This window comes from Eriocheir sinensis, unplaced genomic scaffold (genome assembly GCF_024679095.1).
Source record: "Eriocheir sinensis breed Jianghai 21 unplaced genomic scaffold, ASM2467909v1 Scaffold593, whole genome shotgun sequence".
NCBI lineage: Eukaryota > Metazoa > Arthropoda > Malacostraca > Decapoda > Varunidae > Eriocheir > Eriocheir sinensis.
In genome coordinates this window covers 170,001-190,000 of record NW_026111935.1, presented here as the reverse complement: position 1 = coordinate 190,000, position 20,000 = coordinate 170,001, and the positions used below count along the sequence as shown (strand labels likewise).

At 45.4% G+C, this 20,000-nt stretch overlaps 3 protein-coding genes and 1 long non-coding RNA gene across 43 annotated transcripts in view; all 4 read left to right on the top strand.

Moving 5' to 3' along the window:
- The window catches only part of LOC126993263 (uncharacterized), a 23,727-nt gene extending 22,630 nt beyond the window's left edge, over positions 1-1,097 (top strand). For 2 of the 3 annotated variants that reach the window (XM_050852213.1, XM_050852211.1), the window contains one exon: positions 953-1,097. Coding sequence is in view for 1 of the 3 variants with exons in the window: in XM_050852214.1 (XP_050708171.1) it covers positions 953-963 (11 nt within the window). In the remaining 2 variants the exon portion in view is untranslated. The remainder of the gene's footprint in view (positions 1-952) is intronic. The other variant, XM_050852214.1, reaches the window with a different exon arrangement.
- A 717-nt stretch (positions 1,098-1,814) lies between these two features.
- Positions 1,815-2,752, top strand: LOC126993256 (uncharacterized). 3 transcript variants are annotated; one of them, XR_007747553.1, is made up of 2 exons: positions 1,815-2,137; positions 2,381-2,752. It is a non-coding gene; the product is annotated as an uncharacterized LOC126993256 (long non-coding RNA). The 3 variants fall into 3 exon arrangements; XR_007747554.1 differs by having other exon boundaries at positions 1,815-2,218; XR_007747555.1 differs by having other exon boundaries at positions 1,815-2,299.
- Positions 2,753-8,381: 5,629 nt separating this feature from the next.
- The window catches only part of LOC126993255 (syntaxin-binding protein 5-like), a 33,009-nt gene continuing 21,390 nt past the window's right edge, over positions 8,382-20,000 (top strand). For both annotated transcript variants that reach the window (XM_050852186.1, XM_050852185.1), the window contains exons 1-3: positions 8,382-8,605; positions 10,212-10,337; positions 14,418-14,562. The gene's annotated coding sequence lies outside the window, so the exon portion shown is untranslated. The remainder of the gene's footprint in view (positions 8,606-10,211; positions 10,338-14,417; positions 14,563-20,000) is intronic.
- LOC126993253 (uncharacterized) overlaps positions 17,778-20,000 on the top strand; it is a 2,438-nt gene continuing 215 nt past the window's right edge. The window contains exons 1-7 of one of the 35 annotated variants that reach the window (XM_050852161.1): positions 17,778-18,073; positions 18,173-18,271; positions 18,470-18,568; positions 18,662-18,754; positions 18,848-18,946; positions 19,139-19,522; positions 19,616-20,000. The exon at positions 19,616-20,000 is cut by the window's right edge and continues 215 nt beyond it. In XM_050852161.1, coding sequence (XP_050708118.1) covers positions 17,916-18,073; positions 18,173-18,271; positions 18,470-18,568; positions 18,662-18,754; positions 18,848-18,946; positions 19,139-19,522; positions 19,616-19,991 — 1,308 coding nt within the window. In that variant the 5' untranslated portion in view covers positions 17,778-17,915 and the 3' untranslated portion in view covers positions 19,992-20,000. The other 34 variants (XM_050852153.1, XM_050852155.1, XM_050852178.1 and 31 more) reach the window with 34 other exon arrangements.

The window sequence follows — 20,000 nt, the reverse complement described above, 5'->3', positions numbered from 1 at the left end:
ACAAAGATTGGTAACTCGGTTCTGACTGACGAAGACAGGCAAAGCCTCCAAGAGGATTTGCACAAAATTTCAGCTTGGTCGGATAGATGGGAGATGCCCTTTAACGTAGACAAGTGCCAGGTCCTTCAAGTTGGAACGAGGAATAAGAAGTTCGAATACGAAATGCGCGGCGTTAAACTCAAAAGCGTTCAATGCGTCAAAGACTTGGGGGTCAAAATCGCGTCAAACCTCAAATTCTCACATCAATGCATCGATGCAGCAAATAAAGCGAACAGAATGTTGGGCTTCATTAAAAGAAACTTTGTATTCAAGAATAAAGATGTAATACTCCAGCTCTACAACAGTTTAGTCAGACCCCACTTGGAATATGCGGTACAGTTTTGGTCTCCCCACCATGCAAAGGATATAGCTAAATTAGAAGGTGTTCAGCGTCGGGCAACGAAAATGATCCCTTCCTTGTGCAACAAATCCTACGAAGAAAGGCTTTCTACCCTTAACATGTTCTCTCTTGAGAAACGTCGCCTCCGAGGAAAACTGATCGAATGTTTTAAAATACTTAATGGTTTCACGAATGTAGACAGATCAACATTGTTTATGATCGATGACACTTTGCGCACGAGGAACAATGGCGTAAAACTCAGATGTAGACAAGTAAATTCAGACTGCACCAAATTTTTCTTCACCAACGTTGTAGTGCGAGAATGGAATAAGCTTCCACCATCAGTGGTCCAGTGCAACACGATTGACTCCTTCAAAAATAAGCTCGACCGTCACTTCCTTCAACGTAATATTAACTAGAGTAGAAATGCAACGTTTTGGAGTCTTCTGAATAATGTAAAATCACTTAGGTTTAAGGACAGACCACCTAGTCTGGACCATGGGGTCTGTGTGGTCTGATTTTCTATGTAAATCTATATATAAGGACATACAAAACCACGGCCTCCCTTCTCAGGACTCCTGTGACATCAAGATCAAGGTCAAGATCAACGGAAGTAAACAGAGCGACGCTGCGGAGTCTGTCACGCCGCCCACGCCCACACAGTGCCCCCACGCCCATCCAGTGCCCCCACGCCCATCCAGTGCCCCCACGCCTCCACGCCCATCCAGTGCCCCCACGCCTCCACGCCCATCCAGTGCCCCCACGCCCACGCCCATCCAGTGCCCCCACGCCTCCTCGCCCATCCTTTGCCCCCTGGCCTCCACGCCCATCCAGTGCCCCCACGCCTCCACGCCCATCCAGTGCCCCCACGCCTCCACGCCCATCCAGTGCCCCCACGCCTCCACGCCCATCCAGTGCCCCCACGCCCACACAGTACCCCCACGCCCACACAGTGCCTCCACGCCCATCCCGTGCCCCCCCGCCTCCACGCCCACACAGTGCCCCCACGCCCATCCAGTGCCCCCACGCCTCCACGCCCATCCAGTGCCCCCACGCCGCCCACGCCCACACAGTGCCCCCACGCCCACACAGTGCCCCCACGCCTCCACGCCCATCCAGTGCCCCCACGCCTCCACGCCCATCCAGTGCCCCCACGCCTCCACGCCCATCCAGTGCCCCCCACGCCCACCCAGTGCCCCCACGCCCACACAGGGCCTCCACGCCCATCCAGTGCCCCCACGCCTCCACGCCCATCCAGTGCCCCCACGCCTCCACGCCCATCCAGTGCCCCACGCCTCCGCCCATCCAGTGCGTATTACAAGGTTATCTATTTCAAGCTTTTTGGGAGGTTCAGGTGATGGGTCAGTAATATTCAGAATCACACCCAAGCTTACCCTTGTCAAGTTTACCTGTTTCAAGCTTTTTGTTGCTGAGGTGACAGATTGGTAATATTACAGAATCACACCCAAGCTTACCCATGTCAAGTTTACCTGATTCAAGCTTTTTGTGGCTGAGGTGACAGCTTGGTAATATTCCAGAATCACACCCAAGCTTACCCATGTCAAGTTTACCTGTGTCAAGCTTTTTGTGGCTGAGGTGACAGCTTGGTAACATTCCAGAATCACACCCAAGCTTACCCATGTCAAGTTTACCTGTTTCAAGCTTTTTGTGGCTGAGGTGACAGCTTGGTAACATTCCAGAATCACACCCAAGCTTACCCATGTCAAGTTTACCTGTTTCAAGCTTTTTGTGGCTGAGGTGACAGCTTGGTATTACTCCAGAATCACACCCAAGCTTACCCATGTCAAGTTAACCTGTTTCAAGCTTTTTGTGGCTGAGGTGACAGCTTGGTAACATTCCAGAATCACACCCAAGCTTACCCATGTCAAGTTAACCTGTTTCAAGCTTTTTGTGGCTGAGGTGACAGCTTGGTAATATTCCAGAATCACACCCAAGCTTACCCATGTCAAGTTTACCTGTTTCAAGCTTTTTGTGGTTGAGGTGACAGCTTGGTATCATTTCAGGTTTAATCTTAGGGAGCACCACTCCAAACCAACATTCGTAGTAAATTAGCACGTGAGAGAATTTTAATGATAATGCATTTTCGTATACGTTTTACCTTGGGGAGGGGCCAGGGGGGCAAGCCTCATTAATTATAAAGTTGGGTGGCTTGGATTTTCTAAGTCCATTGTTATTGTTTCACGAGCGCCTCTATGCACAGACTGAGCCTCGTACCTGCCTTGCAGTGCACCAAACAAACTATATAGCTCCCAAGTCAGTACACGCACGGATCATTACAATTTTGGACATAAAACAGTCTCTATGATTTCTATGTTATTTTCTTGGCTATATTAAAGCACATAATGGCACAAGTATTTGTATTTTATAATTTTAAAAGATTATATTCAGGATGTATAGCTCTGCGGGTTGAATTGCGCGGGCAGCACCACGTAGGCATGTTTGCAGTCAATTTTCATCATGATGGATGGACCAGAGTCTCACTCTCTCACTCAAAATATCATTGTACTTCTCCTCTCGGTAAGTGTTGACTGACTATTCAACCTCTTTATTGGTATGCATGTAGTTAGACAAAAGGACCGATTACTATCCAAAATTGAATGGAATAGTGACCCGGCGTGTGACATGTGTGCGTTTTGTGAATAGCGGTCGCATGAAGCTTGTCACGTGTCACAAACCAACTGGATATTGTTGGACGCGCGTACTCATAGTTTCAGTAAAGTGGAGGCCAGGGTGATGCGTAGCAATCGTTAGGTCACTAACGGCTCATATATGACAGCTGTCACAAATCTGTTGCATTTTGTACCCCAAACTACTCGCTAACAATGATCCACCATCAACTTACAAGAAGTGGATGGGTTAACTGTCAGTACTGTACCATATGTTTTTATGAAACATGACATTTCCCAAGAGTTGCTCAATTACACGGATTGGGGCGGCGGCGGTGGGGGGTGGGGGGGTTCCATTACAGTGACCATCCAATTACGCGCCCGACACTCCTCAACAGACCCGCTGCGGCTGGTATGTTATATTGGAATAAATTACAAGAGTATACGTTAGGGACTTTCCTTACTTTAGACTAGGGAATTTTCCCTATATTTGATTTTTTTAGGGACATTTTGGAAGCCAATTTTTCAGTGATTTGTCCTTCCACCACCAAAACAACGGTTCCCTACAAGGATTGATGAAGCTAACCGATGGGTTAGGAATAGTTTTAGTACCGTGCCAGTATTTCAATCCATTACCTACCTTACCAAACAACACTAGCTATTCATATATCTTTTCTACAAATGTTCAACAACCATGGAAACGCTTTCAAAATCCAATTCAAGGACTATTTATTATTGAAAATATGGGATAATATTGACAAAAGTGCAGCCTCCTGTGGCGGCGGCCGCGACGGTGGTGCAACCGGTGTTGCGAGAAATACCTCTTCGCAGAAAGAAGTCGCATATATATGTGGGTCGAGGGGGGCGAAGCTCCCCTCATCAGCAGGTCGTAAAGTTCGGTTGGAGTAGTTTAAATATATTTGACATGCGGCGTGGCCCGTCAGAAATTACGCAGCGCGGGTGGGGTGGGGGGGGCCACTTTGCCCACCATCCAATGACATGCCCGACATTCGTCAACAGACCGAATGCTAGGTCATATTGGAATAGACTACAAGAGTATGCGTTAGGAACTTTCCCTACTTTTGAGATTTTTCTAGGGAAATTTTGGAAGCCCATTTTTCAGTGATTTGGGCTTCCCCCTCCAAAACCCCGGTTCCCCACAGGTCCCCAGGCTTGTCTTGGCGGGGTAGGGGGGCTGGGGTGTTGGAGGGGGTGGAGTGTACTTCTTAAGATTTACTGAGGTGACAGATAGGTAATATTCCAGAATCACACCCAAGCTTACCCATGTCAAGTTTACCTGTTTCAAGCTTTTTGTGGCTGAGGTGACAGCTTGGTAATATTCCAGAATCACACCCAAGCTTACCCATGTCAAGTTTACCTGTTTCCGTTCACCGGTGATGAGGTTTCAGGCCCCGGTCCACCTCCGCAGCAGCGCTCCACAGGGCCGCCAACATTACAACAGTAACATTAGCACCTAAAGTTGTCCTCAATCCTCACCAGGGTTGTTGATTTTTTTTAAATGAAAAAAATGGATTTTTTTTATTCAAATCAGATTTTTTTATCTAAGTTGATTTTATATATTTTTTTATAAATGAAAATAATTAAATGAATGTAAACCTCAATATTGTCTACATTAGTTTAAAACACATGTTGAAGTAACCTGGCTGGCTGTTTGAGCCAGGCCTAAGACTGACCAGCTGCAGCCAGCCAGCCAGCCAGCCTTGGCCAGCACCACACCACAACTCTGTCTAGTCTCCTAACAGTCTAACCAGATCATGTCATGTTTTGGACATGTCCTCACTGAAATTGCTCAAAGAAAAATGACTGCAGCTTCAAATCAAAGTATCAGAAAAGACTGTGGATGATCTATGTGTGTATGTGAAGTGATTCTTTGAAAAATAGGAGAATATGTTTCAATTATTTCCTTTACTGCAACCCTGATCCTCACGTTTGTAAAGTCATAGGATTTAGTGAATAAGTGAGTCTTCAGCGCTTTCTTGAAGATTGCCAGACTGCCACTGTTCTTAACCCGTAGAGCACCGTTGACGCGTCTCACGCGTTAAAAGCGATTTGCAATCATATACCGTTGACGCGTCAGACGCGTTTGCAAATTTCCATAATTAATTGCAATTGAAAGGACGCTCCCGTGTGCATCTATACGCTCATATGGGTCAGAGCGTCGACTTGTGAGTCAGCCTAGCCTCTCCCAGGCCAATATGCCCCCAGGGGTGACGTCGACCCACATGGAAAGTGAATTTGGGCGTGTGACACGAACGAAATCAAGTCCGAAACAAAGTGACAGACTGTGGTGAGAGAAGTCCTTCATCAGCACACTGTCAGTAGACTGTCAGCACACTGTCAGCAGACTGTCAGCACATTGTCAGTAGACTGACACCACGTCATCAGCACACTGTCAGCAGACTGTCAGCACACTGTCAGCAGACTGTCAGCACATTGTCAGTAGACTGACACCACGTCATCAGCACACTGTCAGTAGACTGTCAGCACACTTTCAGCACACTGTCAGCACACTGTCAGCAGACTGTCAGCACACTGTCAGCACACTGTCAGCACACTGTCAGCACACTGTCAGTAGACTGTCAGCACACTTTCAGCACACTGTCAGCACACTGTCAGCAGACTGTCAGCACACTGTCAGCACACTGTCAGCACACTGTCAGTAGACTGTCAGCACACTGTCAGCACACTGTCAGCAGACTGTCAGCACATTGTCAGTAGACTGACACCACGTCATCAGCACACTGTCACCCCGTCATCAGAACACCATCAGCACACTGTCAGCACCTCTTCAACCCCGTAACAGTCTGCCTGGTAAGCCATTTTTCGTGTATTTCCGGATATTTTCCTCGGCCAGTTTTCCGCCATGGTGCGGTGCACACCTTTGGGCAGAGTTGCCTTTGTCTGGGGTGTGCGTGTCCTCAAAGTCGCCTTTCTCAACTCTTCTGCCCATGACCGGAAGATTACCAAAATGAGACGGCTTTTTGAACTTCCCAAAGTCAAAAACATGACATAGGGAGTTTGTTGATGAAGGTGGCGATAAAACAACAGTTCTTGCTAGTTTGTGTTTGTGGTTTATGAAGCCAGTGTGTTCATTTTGTAGTCTTTCTAAAGTGAGGAAAGTGATCGGCTTAAATAGCTTGTTGAGCCGTGCGTCCTTGTTTAATCCCTTGACTGTGGATTTCCCACAACAAGACATCACCAAGCTACAGGAATGTAACAAAAGGTGGCTGCTACAATTCACTGAAGGAAAATGTAAAGTCATCCACCTTCGGAGGGGATATCCAACATACCAATACCACATGAGAAACACTCCATTATCCAACACAGAGGCAGAGAAAGACCTGGGAGTATATGTTGCCAGGCTACCAGTGAAAGCCAAATCCGTGCCAGTCACAGCCGATGGGTTAATTAATAGGTACTACTTGTTATGTATATCTCTCTCTCTCTCTCTCTCTCTCTCTCTCTCTCTCTCTCTCTCTCTCTCTCTCTCTCTCTCTCTCTCTCTCTCTCTCTCTCTCTCTCTCTCGTGCTCTTGCTCTCTCTTTCTCTCTCTCTGGGCAACCAGATTCAAAAGGCTCCTAAACGACGCAGTACAGATTCACAGAGATATGCGTGCTTATATAAACAATATATATAAAATATAATATATAAATTATATAAATAATAAAATAAATATAAGGTCGCTACTTCGCTGATTTTCGCCTATCGCGGGGGGTTCTGGAACCTAACCCCCACGATAAACTAGGGATTACTGTACCACCAAAGGCTGGCCTCACCTCAGCCGACCGGGCTCAGACCTCTAAATCTGAAACCCCATCCTAGCTAAGTGACCCGCTGGTTATCCTTGTCCTTTGGGGCCCTGGGGTGTGGGATAGGCCGGTGCAGCAGGGAGATCAGTCTTCATATTTTATAAGGTGAGTTGGGTGTGAGTGCGGCCTAAACGTATTGCACTAAAATAGCAATACCGTCAAGGACGACACGCGTTAGTTTTGTCACAGTTACGGGATCTACAGTTCATTAGGAGCATTTCAGCACTGGCTACTTAGCGTCATTGCATGCGACAGAGTTTCCTAACCCGGTGGTGGAAGCAGTGGGGATCATGTTTCTTAGTGGTCCCTCTAAGCGAGAAAAATGAGAAAAAATCACCCTCACACAAACCATTTCATAATGTATATCAAAGCATCTGTGATCAGATTATGTATCATCTGTTTTGGGGGTTATATCATGGCACAAATTTGTCCCTTCGCTGCTACACGGTTAAGACGTCCTTTTCCTCCACAAAATATTGACAAATGGCATCGTTTGAATTGTTTCTAACGATGGCGATGATGTTTTCATTCCGGGAAGTTCTTGCTTATCATACAGTGATGCTTTAACATGGTCTGGGGTGCAACAGTAACACAACAACTCTTCTCCTATAATTCCTTCCCCTTCTGTCTCTCCGGCATATGACCACAGATGTTGCGCCCACTAAACCAAACTTTCTACTTTTTTAAAAATTCCGCCGCCATGTTGCCTCTCTTTCTATCTTCTATCAATATTTTCACGCTGACTGCTCTTCTGAACTTACTAACTGCATGCCTCCCCCCCTCCCGCGGCCCCGCTTCACATGACTTTCTACTCATGCTCATCCCTATACTGTCCAAACCCTTTATGCAAGAGTTAACCAGCATCTTCACTCTTTCATCCCTATACTGTCCAAACCCCTTATGCAAGAGTTAACCTGCATTTTCACTCTTTCATCCCTATACTGTCCAAACCCCTTATGCAAGAGTTAACCATCATCTTCACTCTTTCATCCCTATACTGTCCAAACCCCTTATGCAAGAGTTAACCAGCATCTTCACTCTTTCATCCCTATACTGTCCAAACCCCTTATGCAAGAGTTAACCAGCATCTTCACTCTTTCATCCCTATACTGTCCAAACCCCTTATGCAAGAGTTAACCAGCATCTTCACTCTTTCATCCCTATACTGTCCAAACCCCTTATGCAAGAGTTAACCAGCATCTTCACTCTTTCATCCCTATACTGTCCAAACCCCTTATGCAAGAGTTAACCAGCATCTTCACTCTTTCATCCCTATACTGTCCAAACCCCTTATGCAAGAGTTAACCAGCATCTTCACTCTTTCATCCCTATACTGTCCAAACCCCTTATGCAAGAGTGTTTCCCATGTGGTATTGATGTGCTGGATATCCCCTCCCAAGGTACAAGACTTAACATTTTTTTTCATTGAATTGTAGCAGACACTTTTTGCTCCACTCCTGTAGCTTGGTGATGTCTTCTTGTAGGAAATCCGCAGCCAAGGAGTTAACCAATCTTTCTAAGGCTGTTTCTTCCCCTTCCAGGCTTAACAGCCAACTCACCCTCTCGGAAAAAGTGCTGTACTCTCATCTGTCCGATCCTTCAACCAAGAAATCGTCCGAGGTGAGTCCCACTACCTCAAGCTCCACCCAGACCGCGTTGCAATGCAGGACGCCACAGCACAGATGGCCGTGCTTCAGTTCATTAGCTCTGGACTGCCCAGGGTCACCGTACCATCAACCATCCACTGTGACCATCTTATTCAAGTACAGGTGAGGAAGCATTCTCACATTTTTTTTTTTTTTTTACAGCAAAGGAGACAGCTCAAGGGCACACAAAAAAGGAAACAATAGAATGCAGCACAGCAATTGAGAATACACACAGTGGAAATGAGTTATTATATAAGATATGGTGTGTCAGGATGGGATGGGGGGGGCTTCGTGGTGCAGTGGTTAGCACACTCGCCTCACAACCGAGAGAGCCCAGGTTCAATTCCCGGGCGGAGTGGAAAAATTTGAGCGGGTTTTCCGATACCCTATGTAGCCCCTGTCCACCCAGCGGTGTACCAGGTATTAATCGGGGGTTGTGTCCCGTCTCCTGGGGTCTGTTCCCTTCTCCTATGATTCCTTCCCCTTCTCTCTCTCTTCGGCATATGACCACAGATGTTGTGCCGACTAAACCAAACTTTCCAACTGTTCTCTTCTCCTATACTTCCTTCCCTCTTCTGTTTCCCTTCTCCTATAATTCCTTCCCCCTTCTGTCTCTCTCCGGCATATGACCACAGATGTTGCGCCGACTAAACCAAACTTTCCAGCTGTTCCCTTCTCCTATAATTCCTTCCCCTCCTGTCTCTCTCCGGCCTATGACCACAGATGTTGCGCCCACTAAACCAAACTTTCCAACTGTTCCCTTCTCCTATAATTCCTTCCCCTCTTGTCTCTCTCCGGCATATGACCACAGATGTTGCGCTGACTAAACCAAACTTTCCAACTGTTCCCTTCTCCTATAATTCCTTCCCCTTCTGTCTCTCTCCAGCATATGACCACAGATGTTGCGCCCACTAAACCAAACTTTCCAACTGTTCCCTTCTCCTATAATTCCTTCCCCTTCTGTCTCTCTCCGGCATATGACCACAGATGTTGCGCCGACTAAACCAAACTTTCCAACTGTTCCCTTCTCCTATAATTCCTTCCCCTTCTGTCTCTCTCCGGCATACGACCACAGATGTTGCTCCCACTAAACCAAACTTTCCAACTGTTCCCTTCTCCTATAATTCCTTCCCCTTCTGTCTCTCTCCGGCATACGACCACAGATGTTGCTCCCACTAAACCAAACTTTCCAACTGTTCCCTTCTCCTATAATTCCTTCCCTTTCTGTCTCTCTCCAGCATACGACCACAGATGTTGCTCCCACTAAACCAAACTTTCCAACTGTTCCCTTCTCCTATAAATCCTTCCCCGCCTGTCTGTCTCCGGCATATAACCACAAATGTTGCGCCGACTAAACCAAACTTTCCAACTGTTTCCTTCTCCTATAATTCCTTCCCTCTTCTGTTTCCCTTCTCCTATAATTCCTTCCCCTTCTGTCTCTCTCCGGCATATGACCACAGATGTTGCGCCCACTAAACCAAACTTTCCAACTGTTCCCTTTTCCTATAATTCCTTCCCCGCCTGTCTATCTCCGGCATATAACCACAGATGTTGCGCCGACTAAACCAAACTTTCCAACTTTTCCTTTGTGAATCTGTAGCTTGTGATTCTCCAAGATTACATTTCTTCATTGAATTGTAGCAGCCACTTTTTGTTCCATTTCTGTAGCTTGGCGAGGTGTTCTTGTAGGAAATCCACAGTCAAGGTGTTAACACTGCCTGACTTACAGATCGATGGCCCTCAGGATCTCCAGCGAGCCATTGAAATCAGCAAAGAGGTCTACAATTTCCCGGCTACTGCTGGGGCCAAGTATGGAGTTGGATTCTGGAAGCCTGGCTCTGGGATTATTCATCAGGTGGGTCACAAGGAATCACAGCTGTTACTTAAGAACATAAGAACGCAGGAGTCTGCAAGAGGCCGGTAGGCCTGTACGAGGCAGCTCCTTTGACCCTAAGCTCCCGTGTATCTAACCCCACCTAATATCGCTGTCCATGAATTTATCTAGTCTATTTTTGAATGTGACAATTGTATTGGCACTCACCACATGACTGCTAAGCCTATTCCACTCATCCACCACCCTGTTAGTAAACCAATTTTTGCCTATGTCCCTGTTGAATCTGAATTTATCCAGTTTAAACCCGTTACTTCGTGTCCTACCCGGTTCTCTTACCAACAAAACCTTATGAATGTCTCCCTTATTAAAGCCCTTCATCCATTTATAAACCTCGATCATGTCTCCACGCACCCTTCGCCTTTGTGTATTTATATATTTTTCACAAGAGAGGAGACAGCTCAGGGGCAACAAAATACCCCACTTATATGTGCTTGGGGACTTTTTACGGTTCACAGCAGAATTGTTTCCCCCTAAAAGTCATCTCAAAACCTCCCTTGTTGAGGTGCAGAGATTTTATTCCTTCATATATATGTTACAGTAAGATTGTGAAACTTGGGATTTCGTGAAATCCCTAAAACTTTCAGGGAATTCGTGAAATTACTGTTTCACTTAGGGACTTCATGAAATTACTAAAATATCTAGGGATTTGATGTATTTACTGAAATGATACTACAGTTATTTCATGAAATCCCTGATGATTGTAAATGCTTCATGAAACTACTAAAATATTTAGGGATTTGATGTATTTACTGAAATGATACTTCAGTTATTTCATGAAATCCCTGATGATTGTAAATACATAGAAAAACAGAAGATTTATTTTGAAATTTTATTCATAAATCATATCATATCATAAAAATCATGTATAAAATCAAGTAGAATGTATTAGTATAACATTCATGTTATTTTGCAATGCAAGAATAGACTGATTCAGCATGCTCTACCGTCCCTGTATTTAGCTGTGGTTGTGTTTCAAAAGCAATCTGAAACAAACAAACAAACTGAATAAACAAACTGTGTAAAGTTCAAGTAACAAACTGTGTAGAGTTCAAGTGATGATCAAAAGTAGCCTTGTTAGGTTAATTGTGTTAATATGTGTTATGCCACACTTGCAGTCAAACTTTGGGTTAAGGCAGACACAATCACTTAAAGTTAACACTGGCCTTTAATAGTAAGTTGTAACCCTCCACCACACAGCAGCACACGCACACCTGTTCACTAGGCAGCGCATCATTATTTACACTGACAGGTCTAGAAGCAAGTTTTCCAACCACTGAAGTTCCAATTCTAGAAGCAAGTTTTCCAACCACTGAAGTTCCAATTCTAGAAGCAAGTTTTCCAACCACTGAAGTTCCAATTCTAGAAGCAAGTTTTCCAACCACTGAAGTTCCAATTCTAGAAGCAAGTTTTCCAACCACTGAAGTTCCAATTCTAGAAGCAAGTTTTCCAACCACTGAAGTTCCAATTCTAGAAGCAAGTTTTCCAACCACTGAAGTTCCAATTCTAGAAGCAAGTTTTCCAACCACTGAAGTTCCAATTCTAGAAGCAAGTTTTCCAACCACTGAAGTTCCAATTCTAGAAGCAAGTTTTGGAACCACTGAAGTTCCAATTCTAGAAGCAAGTTTTGGAACCACTGAAGTTCCAATTCTAGAAGCAAGTTTTCCAATCACTGAAGTTCCAATTCTAGAAGCAAGTTTTCCAACCACTGAAGTTCCAATTCTAGAAGCAAGTTTTCCAACCACTGAAGTTCCAATTCTAGAAGCAAGTTTTCCAACCACTGAAGTTCCAATTCTAGAAGCAAGTTTTCCAATCACTGAAGTTCCAATTCTAGAAGCAAGTTTTCCAACCACTGAAGTTCCAATTCTAGAAGCAAGTTTTCCAATCACTGAAGTTCCAATTCTAGAAGCAAGTTTTCCAATCACTGAAGTTCCAATTCTAGAAGCAAGTTTTCCAATCACTGAAGTTCCAATTCTAGAGGCAAGTTTTCCAATCACTGAAGTTCCAATTCTAGAAGCAAGTTTTCCAACCACTGAAGTTCCAATTCTAGAAGCAAGTTTTCCAACCACTGAAGTTCCAATTCTAGAAGCAAGTTTTCCAACCACTGAAGTTCCAATTCTAGAAGCAAGTTTTCCAATCACTGAAGTTCCAATTCTAGAAGCAAGTTTTCCAATCACTGAAGTTCCAATTCTAGAAGCAAGTTTTCCAACCACTGAAGTTCCAATTCTAGAAGCAAGTTTTCCAATCACTGAAGTTCCAATTCTAGAAGCAAGTTTTCCAACCACTGAAGTTCCAATTCTAGAAGCAAGTTTTCCAACCACTGAAGTTCCAATTCTAGAAGCAAGTTTTCCAACCACTGAAGTTCCAATTCTACAAGCAAGTTTTGGAACCACTGAAGTTCCAATTCTAGAAGCAAGTTTTCCAATCACTGAAGTTCCAATTCTAGAAGCAAGTTTTGGAACCACTGAAGTTCCAATTCTAGAAGCAAGTTTTCCAACCACTGAAGTTCGAATTCTAGAAGCAAGTTTTAGAACCACTGAAGTTCCAATTCTAGAAGTAAGTTTTCCAACCACTGAAGTTCCAATTCTAGAAGCAAGTTTTCCAACCACTGAAGTTCCAATTCTAGAAGCAAGTTTTCCAACCACTGAAGTTCGAATTCTAGAAGCAAGTTTTCCAACCACTGAAGTTCCAATTCTAGAAGCAAGTTTTCCAACCACTGAAGTTCCAATTCTAGAAGCAAGTTTTCCAACCACTGAAGTTCCAATTCTAGAAGTAAGTTTTCCAACCACTGAAGTTCCAATTCTAGAAGCAAGTTTTGGAACCACTGAAGTTCCAATTCTAGAAGCAAGTTTTCCAATCACTGAAGTTCCAATTCTAGAAGCAAGTTTTGGAACCACTGAAGTTCCAATTCTAGAAGCAAGTTTTCCAATCACTGAAGTTCCAATTCTAGAAGCAAGTTTTCCAATCACTGAAGTTCCAATTCTAGAAGCAAGTTTTAGAACCACTGAAGTTCCGAGCATTCCATCTGTAAGTTGAGAGTGGTTTGAAAGATCAAGTGGTTGGAGCGCCCTGTACAGTTATTCACCACCACCTGCTCAAGGACTATCAGCCATGGCTGTACATTTTGTTTACTCATGACGATGCTTTGAGGTGACGAGGGTTTGCAGTGAAACCAGTAAATACATGAAATCCATAAATATTTCAGTAATTTCATGAAGTCCCGAAGTGAAACAGTAATTTCACGAATTCTCTGAAAGTTCTAGGGATTTCACGAAATCCCTAGTTTCACAATCTTACTGTAACATATACATACATGAATTGATGCATACAGTAAGGGTTGTATCATAAGACATTTCGGTGCCCAAGAACACCTAATTGACAAGCTTTCGTGGGAGTTGTGGGCATTTCCAGGAGTAGTTCTATGACCCTGGTGGTGGTGTGACCCTTCTTCTGTACTGTGAACCTAGAAACACATATTTGACAAGGCTTTCGTAGGAGTTATGGGCATTTCCAGGAGTAGTTTTATGACCCTGGTGGTGGTGTGACCCTTCTTCTGTACTGTGAACCTAGAAACACATATTTGACAAGGCTTTCGTGGGAGTTGTGGGCATTTCCAGGAGTAGTTCTATGACCCTGGTGGTGGTGTGACCCTTCTTCTGTACTGTGAACCTAGAAACACATATTTGACAAGGCTTTCATAGGAGTTATGGGCATTTCCAGGAGTAGTTTTATGACCCTGGTGGTGGTCTGACCCTTCTTCTGTACCATGAACCTCAAGAAACACTTGTTAGAACCAAGAGAGCCCGGGTTCAATTCCCGGGCGGAGTGGAAAAATTTGGGCGGCTTTTCCAATACCCTACGCCCCTGTCCACCCAGCAGTGTACCAGGTATTAATCAGGGGTTGTGTCCCGTCTCCTGGGTTCTGTTCCCTTCCCCTATAATTCCTTCCCCTTCTGCCTCCCTCCGGCATATGACCACAGATGTTGCGCCGACTAAACCAAACTTTCCTCTGTAAATGCACTAATACTAAACGACCTATTTCAGATCATTTTGGAGAACTACGCTTTCCCCGGGCACTGATTCTCACACGCCCAACGTAGGTGGTCTTGGAGGCCTGTGCATTGGTGTGGGTGGTGCCGATGCTGTTGATGTTATGGCCGACATTTCCTGGGAGCTGAAGTGCCCTAAGGTTTGTAATGTTTCCCATGTCCTCACTAACCGTTTCCCTATTGTCTCACCAACACCGGAGAGTAGTTCAGCATGCTCTCTAAAGACAGATCCTCTCTTTATCCACACCACACTACATTCACATAACATATACACCTTTTTCCAAAATTCAAAATTCAAAATGGCTCAATTAAGCAATGCCTCGGAGTCCCCGCCTGGGGGGGGGACCACAAATTCCCCCAGGGAGGACTCCCCTTCTGGCTGCCGACCCGAGAGGTGTCTTGATAACTCCTCAATTTCTGCAACATTCGCGGTCTTCGCTCTAATTTTCATTCTGTGGAACATCATCTCTCCTCCTCTAAACCTCACCTTCTCTTCCTTACCGAAACACAGGTTTCTGAGGCTACTGACAGCAATCTCTACTCTGTTCCCTCCTACTATCTCTATCCTAAATTTCAATCCAAAGCTGGATGTTGCGCCTACGTGCGCAACGACATCACTTGCTCTCGTGCCCACGACCTTGACTCTTCTGAATTTTCCACCATCTGGTTAAGACTTCACTGTCATTCTATTACTAAATACATCTGTGCTGTTTATCTCTCACCTAACTCTACCAACTATGTAAAATTCTTTGACTATTTGAATTCTAAAGTGGAGCACATCTTGACCCACTCTCCCTTCGCTGAAATCTCCATCCTAGGAGATTTCAATGTTCACCACCAGCTTTGGCTTTCATCCTCTTTCACTGACCAGCCTGGTGAACAAGCCTACAACTTTGCTATCCTCAACGACCTACAGTAGAGCAGTTGGTCCAGCACCCTACACGTATTCCTGACCGTCTTGGAGATCGGCCCAACATTCTAGACCTCTTCCTTACCTCAAACCCTTCTGCTTATTCTGTCAAACTGTTCTCTCCGTTGGGCTCCTCCGATCACAATCTTATTTCTGCATCCTGTCCTATCGCTCCTGTACATCCTCTGGACCCACCGAAGAGGCGATGCTTCTGGCATTTGCTTCAGCTCGGTGGGACGACCTGAGGATGTACTTTTCCATTCCATGGAATGATTATTGCTTCCAGGATAGAGACCCCTCTGTGTGTGCTCAGCGCATCACAGAGGTGATTGTCTCTGGAATGGAGGCATACATTCCTCGTTCTTTCTCTACTCCTCACGCTAAAAAGCCTTGGTTTAATCACGCTTGTTCTCGTGCTGTCAATGATAGAGAGGTAGCTCACAAAAGATACCAGAGCCTTCAAACTAATGCTAATTATGAACTTTACATTTCTGCCCGAAATCGTGCCAAATCTATTCTCCGACTAACCAAAAATTCTTTCATTAATAGAAAATGTCAAAACCTTGCTTTCTCTAACTCTTCCCGTGACTTCTGGCATCTAGCTAAAAACATCTCCTCCAACTTCACTTCTTCATCTTTCCCTCCACTCCTCAGTCCTGACAGCAACACTGCCGTCTCATCTATCTCTAAGGCTGAACTCTTCTCTCAAACTTTTTCTAAAAACTCCACTCTGGACGATTCTGGGCATATTCCTCCTACTCATCCCCCCTCTGACTCCTTTATGCCTGTTATAAAGATTCTTCAAAATGATGTTTTCTATGCTCTCTCTGGCCTCAATCCTCAGAAGGCTTATGGACCTGATGGAGTGCCTCCTATTGTCCTTAAAAACTGTGCCTCCGTGCTGTCACCCTGCCTGGTCAAACTCTTTCGCCTCTGCCTGTCAACATCTACCTTTCCTTCTTGCTGGAAGTATGCCTTCACACAGCCTGTACCTAAGAAGGGTGACCGCTCCAATCCCTCAAACTACCGTCCTATTGCTTTACTTTCTTGTCTATCTAAAGCTTTTGAATCAATCCTTAACCGTAAGATTCAAAAGCACCTTTCCACTTCTGACCTTCTATCTGATCGCCAGTATGGGTTCCGCAAGGCGTTCTACTGGTGATCTCTAGCCTTCTTAACTGACTCATAGTCATCCTCTCTTAGCCGTTTCGGTGAAACTTTTGCAATTGCGCTGGACATATCAAAAGCTTTTGATAGGGTCTGGCACAAATCTTCTTTCTAAACTACCATATTACGGTTTCTATCCTTCTCTCTGTACCTTTATCTCCAGTTTCCTTTCTGACCGTTCTATTTCTGCCGTGGTAGACGGTCACTGTTCTTCCCTAAATCTATTAACAGTGGTGTCCCACAGGGTTCTGTCCTATCTCACACTCATTTTCTGTTGTTCATTGATTATCTTCTTTCCAAAACGAACTGTCCTATCCATTCCTACGCCGATGATTCCACTCTGCATTATTCAACTTCTTTTAATATAAGACCCACCCTTCAGGAACTTAACGACTCAAGGCTGGAGGCTGCAGAACGCTTAGCCTCAGACCTTACTATTATTTCCGATTGGGGCAAGAAGAACCTGGTGTCCTTCAACGCCTCAAAACACAGTTTCTCCACCTATCCACTAGACACAATCTTCCAAACAACTATCCCTATTCTTTGACAACACCCAGCTATCACCTTCCTCAACACTAAACATCCTCGGTCTATCCTTAACTCAAAATCTCAACTGGAAACTTCATATCTCATCTCTTGCTAAATCAGCTTCCTCGAGGCTGGGCGTTCTGTACCGTCTCCGCCAGTTCTTCTCCCCTGCACAGTTGCTGTCCATATACAGGTGCCTTGTCCGCCCTCGTATGGAGTATGCATCTCATGTGTGGGGGGGCTCCACTCACACAGCTCTTCTGGACAGAGTGGAGGCAAAGGCTCTTCGTCTCATCAGCTCTCCTCCTCATACTGATAGTCTTCTACCTCTTAAATTCCGCCGCAATGTTGCCTCTCTTTCTATCTTCTATCGATATTTCCACGCTGACTGCTCTTCTGAACTTGCTAACTGCATGCCTCCCCCCTCCCGCGGCCCCGCTGCACTCGACTTTCTACTCATGCTCATCCCTATACTGTCCAAACCCCTTATGCAAGAGTTAACCAGCATCTTCACTCTTTCATCCCTCACGCTGGTAAACTCTGGAACAATCTTCCTTCATCTGTATTTCCTCCTGCCTACGACTTGAACTCTTTCAAGAGGAGGGTATCAGGACACCTCTCCTCCCGAAACTGACCTATCTTTCGGCCACCTCTTTGGATTCTTTTTGGGAGCAGTGAGTGGCAGGCTTTTTTAATTAATGTTTACTTTTTTTGTGCCCTTGAGCTGTCTCCTTTGCTGTAAAAAAAAAAAAAAAAAAAAAAATGAAGAGTTTTATCCTTGTAGTGACCAATGGATTAGGTGGCTCTGTATCTCTTCAAACCTGGCTGTTATGATTAGCATGGATTTGGCCTTTCTCTGCCTCTGTGGTGGATAGTGGAGTGTTTCCCATGTGGTATTGGTGTGCTGGATATCCCTTCACTGGTAGCCTGGTAACATACACTCCCAGGTCTTTCTCTGCCTCTGTGGTGGATAGTGGAGTGTTTCCCATGTGGTATTGGTGTGCTGGATATCCCTTCACTGGTAGCCTGGTAACATACACTCCCAGGTCTTTCTCTCCCTCTGTGGTGGATAGTGGAGTGTTTCCCATGTGGTATTGGTGTGCTGGATATCCCTTCACTGGTAGCCTGGTAACATACACTCCTAGGTCTTTCTCTGCCTCTGTGGTGGATAGTGGAGTGTTTCCCATGTGGTATTGGTGTGCTGGATATCCCTTCACTGGTAGCCTGGTCACATACACTCCCAGGTCTTTCTCTCCCTCTGTGGTGGATAGTGGAGTGTTTCCCATGTGGTATTGGTGTGCTGGATATCCCTTCACTGGTAGCCTGGTAACATACACTCCTTGGTTTTTCTCTGCCTCTGTGGTGGATAGTGGAGTGTTTCCCATGTGGTATTGGTGTGCTGGATATCCCTTCACTGGTAGCCTGGTAACATACACTCCCAGGTCTTTCTCTGCCTCTGTGGTGGATAGTGGAGTGTTTCCCATGTGGTATTGGTGTGCTGGATATCCCTTCACTGGTAGCCTGGTAACATACACTCCCAGGTCTTTCTCTGTGGTGGATAGTGGAGTGTTTCCCATGTGGTATTGGTGTGCTGGATATCCCTTCACTGGTAGCCTGGTAACATACACTCCCAGGTCTTTCTCTGTGGTGGATAGTGGAGTGTTTCCCATGTGGTATTGGTGTGCTGGTTATCCCTTCACTGGTAGCCTGGTAACATACACTCCCAGGTCTTTCTCTGTGGTGGATAGTGGAGTGTTTCCCATGTGGTATTGGTCTGCTGGATATCCCTTCACTGGTAGCCTGGTAACATACACTCCCAGGTCTTTCTCTGCCTCTGTGGTGGATAGTGGAGTGTTTCCCATGTGGTATTGGTGTGCTGGATATCCCTTCACTGGTAGCCTGGTAACATACACTCCCAGGTCTTTCTCTGCCTCTGTGGTGGATAGTGGAGTGTTTCCCATGTGGTATTGGTGTGCTGGATATCCCTTCACTGGTAGCCTGGTAACATACACTCCCAGGTCTTTCTCTGTGGTGGATAGTGGAGTGTTTCCCATGTGGTATTGGTGTGCTGGATATCCCTTCACTGGTAGCCTGGTAACATACACTCCCAGGTCTTTCTCTGTGGTGGATAGTGGAGTGTTTCCCATGTGGTATTGGTGTGCTGGTTATCCCTTCACTGGTAGCCTGGTAACATACACTCCCAGGTCTTTCTCTGTGGTGGATAGTGGAGTGTTTCCCATGTGGTATTGGTGTGCTGGATATCCCTTCACTGGTAGCCTGGTAACATACACTCCCAGGTCTTTCTCTGCCTCTGTGGTGGATAGTGGAGTGTTTCCCATGTGGTATTGGTGTGCTGGATATCCCTTCACTGGTAGCCTGGTAACATACACTCCCAGGTCTTTCTCTGCTTCTGTGGTGGATAGTGGAGTGTTTCCCATGTGGTATTGGTGTGCTGGATATCCCTTCACTGGTAGCCTGGTAACATACACTCCCAGGTCTTTCTCTGTGGTGGATAGTGGAGTGTTTCCCATGTGGTATTAGTGTGCTGGATATCCCTTCACTGGTAGCCTGGTAACATACACTCCCAGGTCTTTCTCTGTGGTGGATAGTGGAGTGTTTCCCATGTGGTATTGGTGTGCTGGTTATCCCTTCACTGGTAGCCTGGTAACATACACTCCCAGGTCTTTCTCTGTGGTGGATAGTGGAGTGTTTCCCATGTGGTATTGGTGTGCTGGATATCCCTTCACTGGTAGCCTGGTAACATACACTCCCAGGTCTTTGTCTGCCCCTGTGGTGGATAGTGGAGTGCTTTCCATGGGGTATTGGTGTGCTGGGTATCCCCTCCCAAGGTGCAAGACATTAGATTTTCCTTCATTGAATTGTAGCAGACACTTTTTGATCCATTGCTGTAGCTTGGAAATGTTGTCTTGTAGGAAATCTGCAGTCAAGGGGTTGAGTATATAGTGTTGGGCT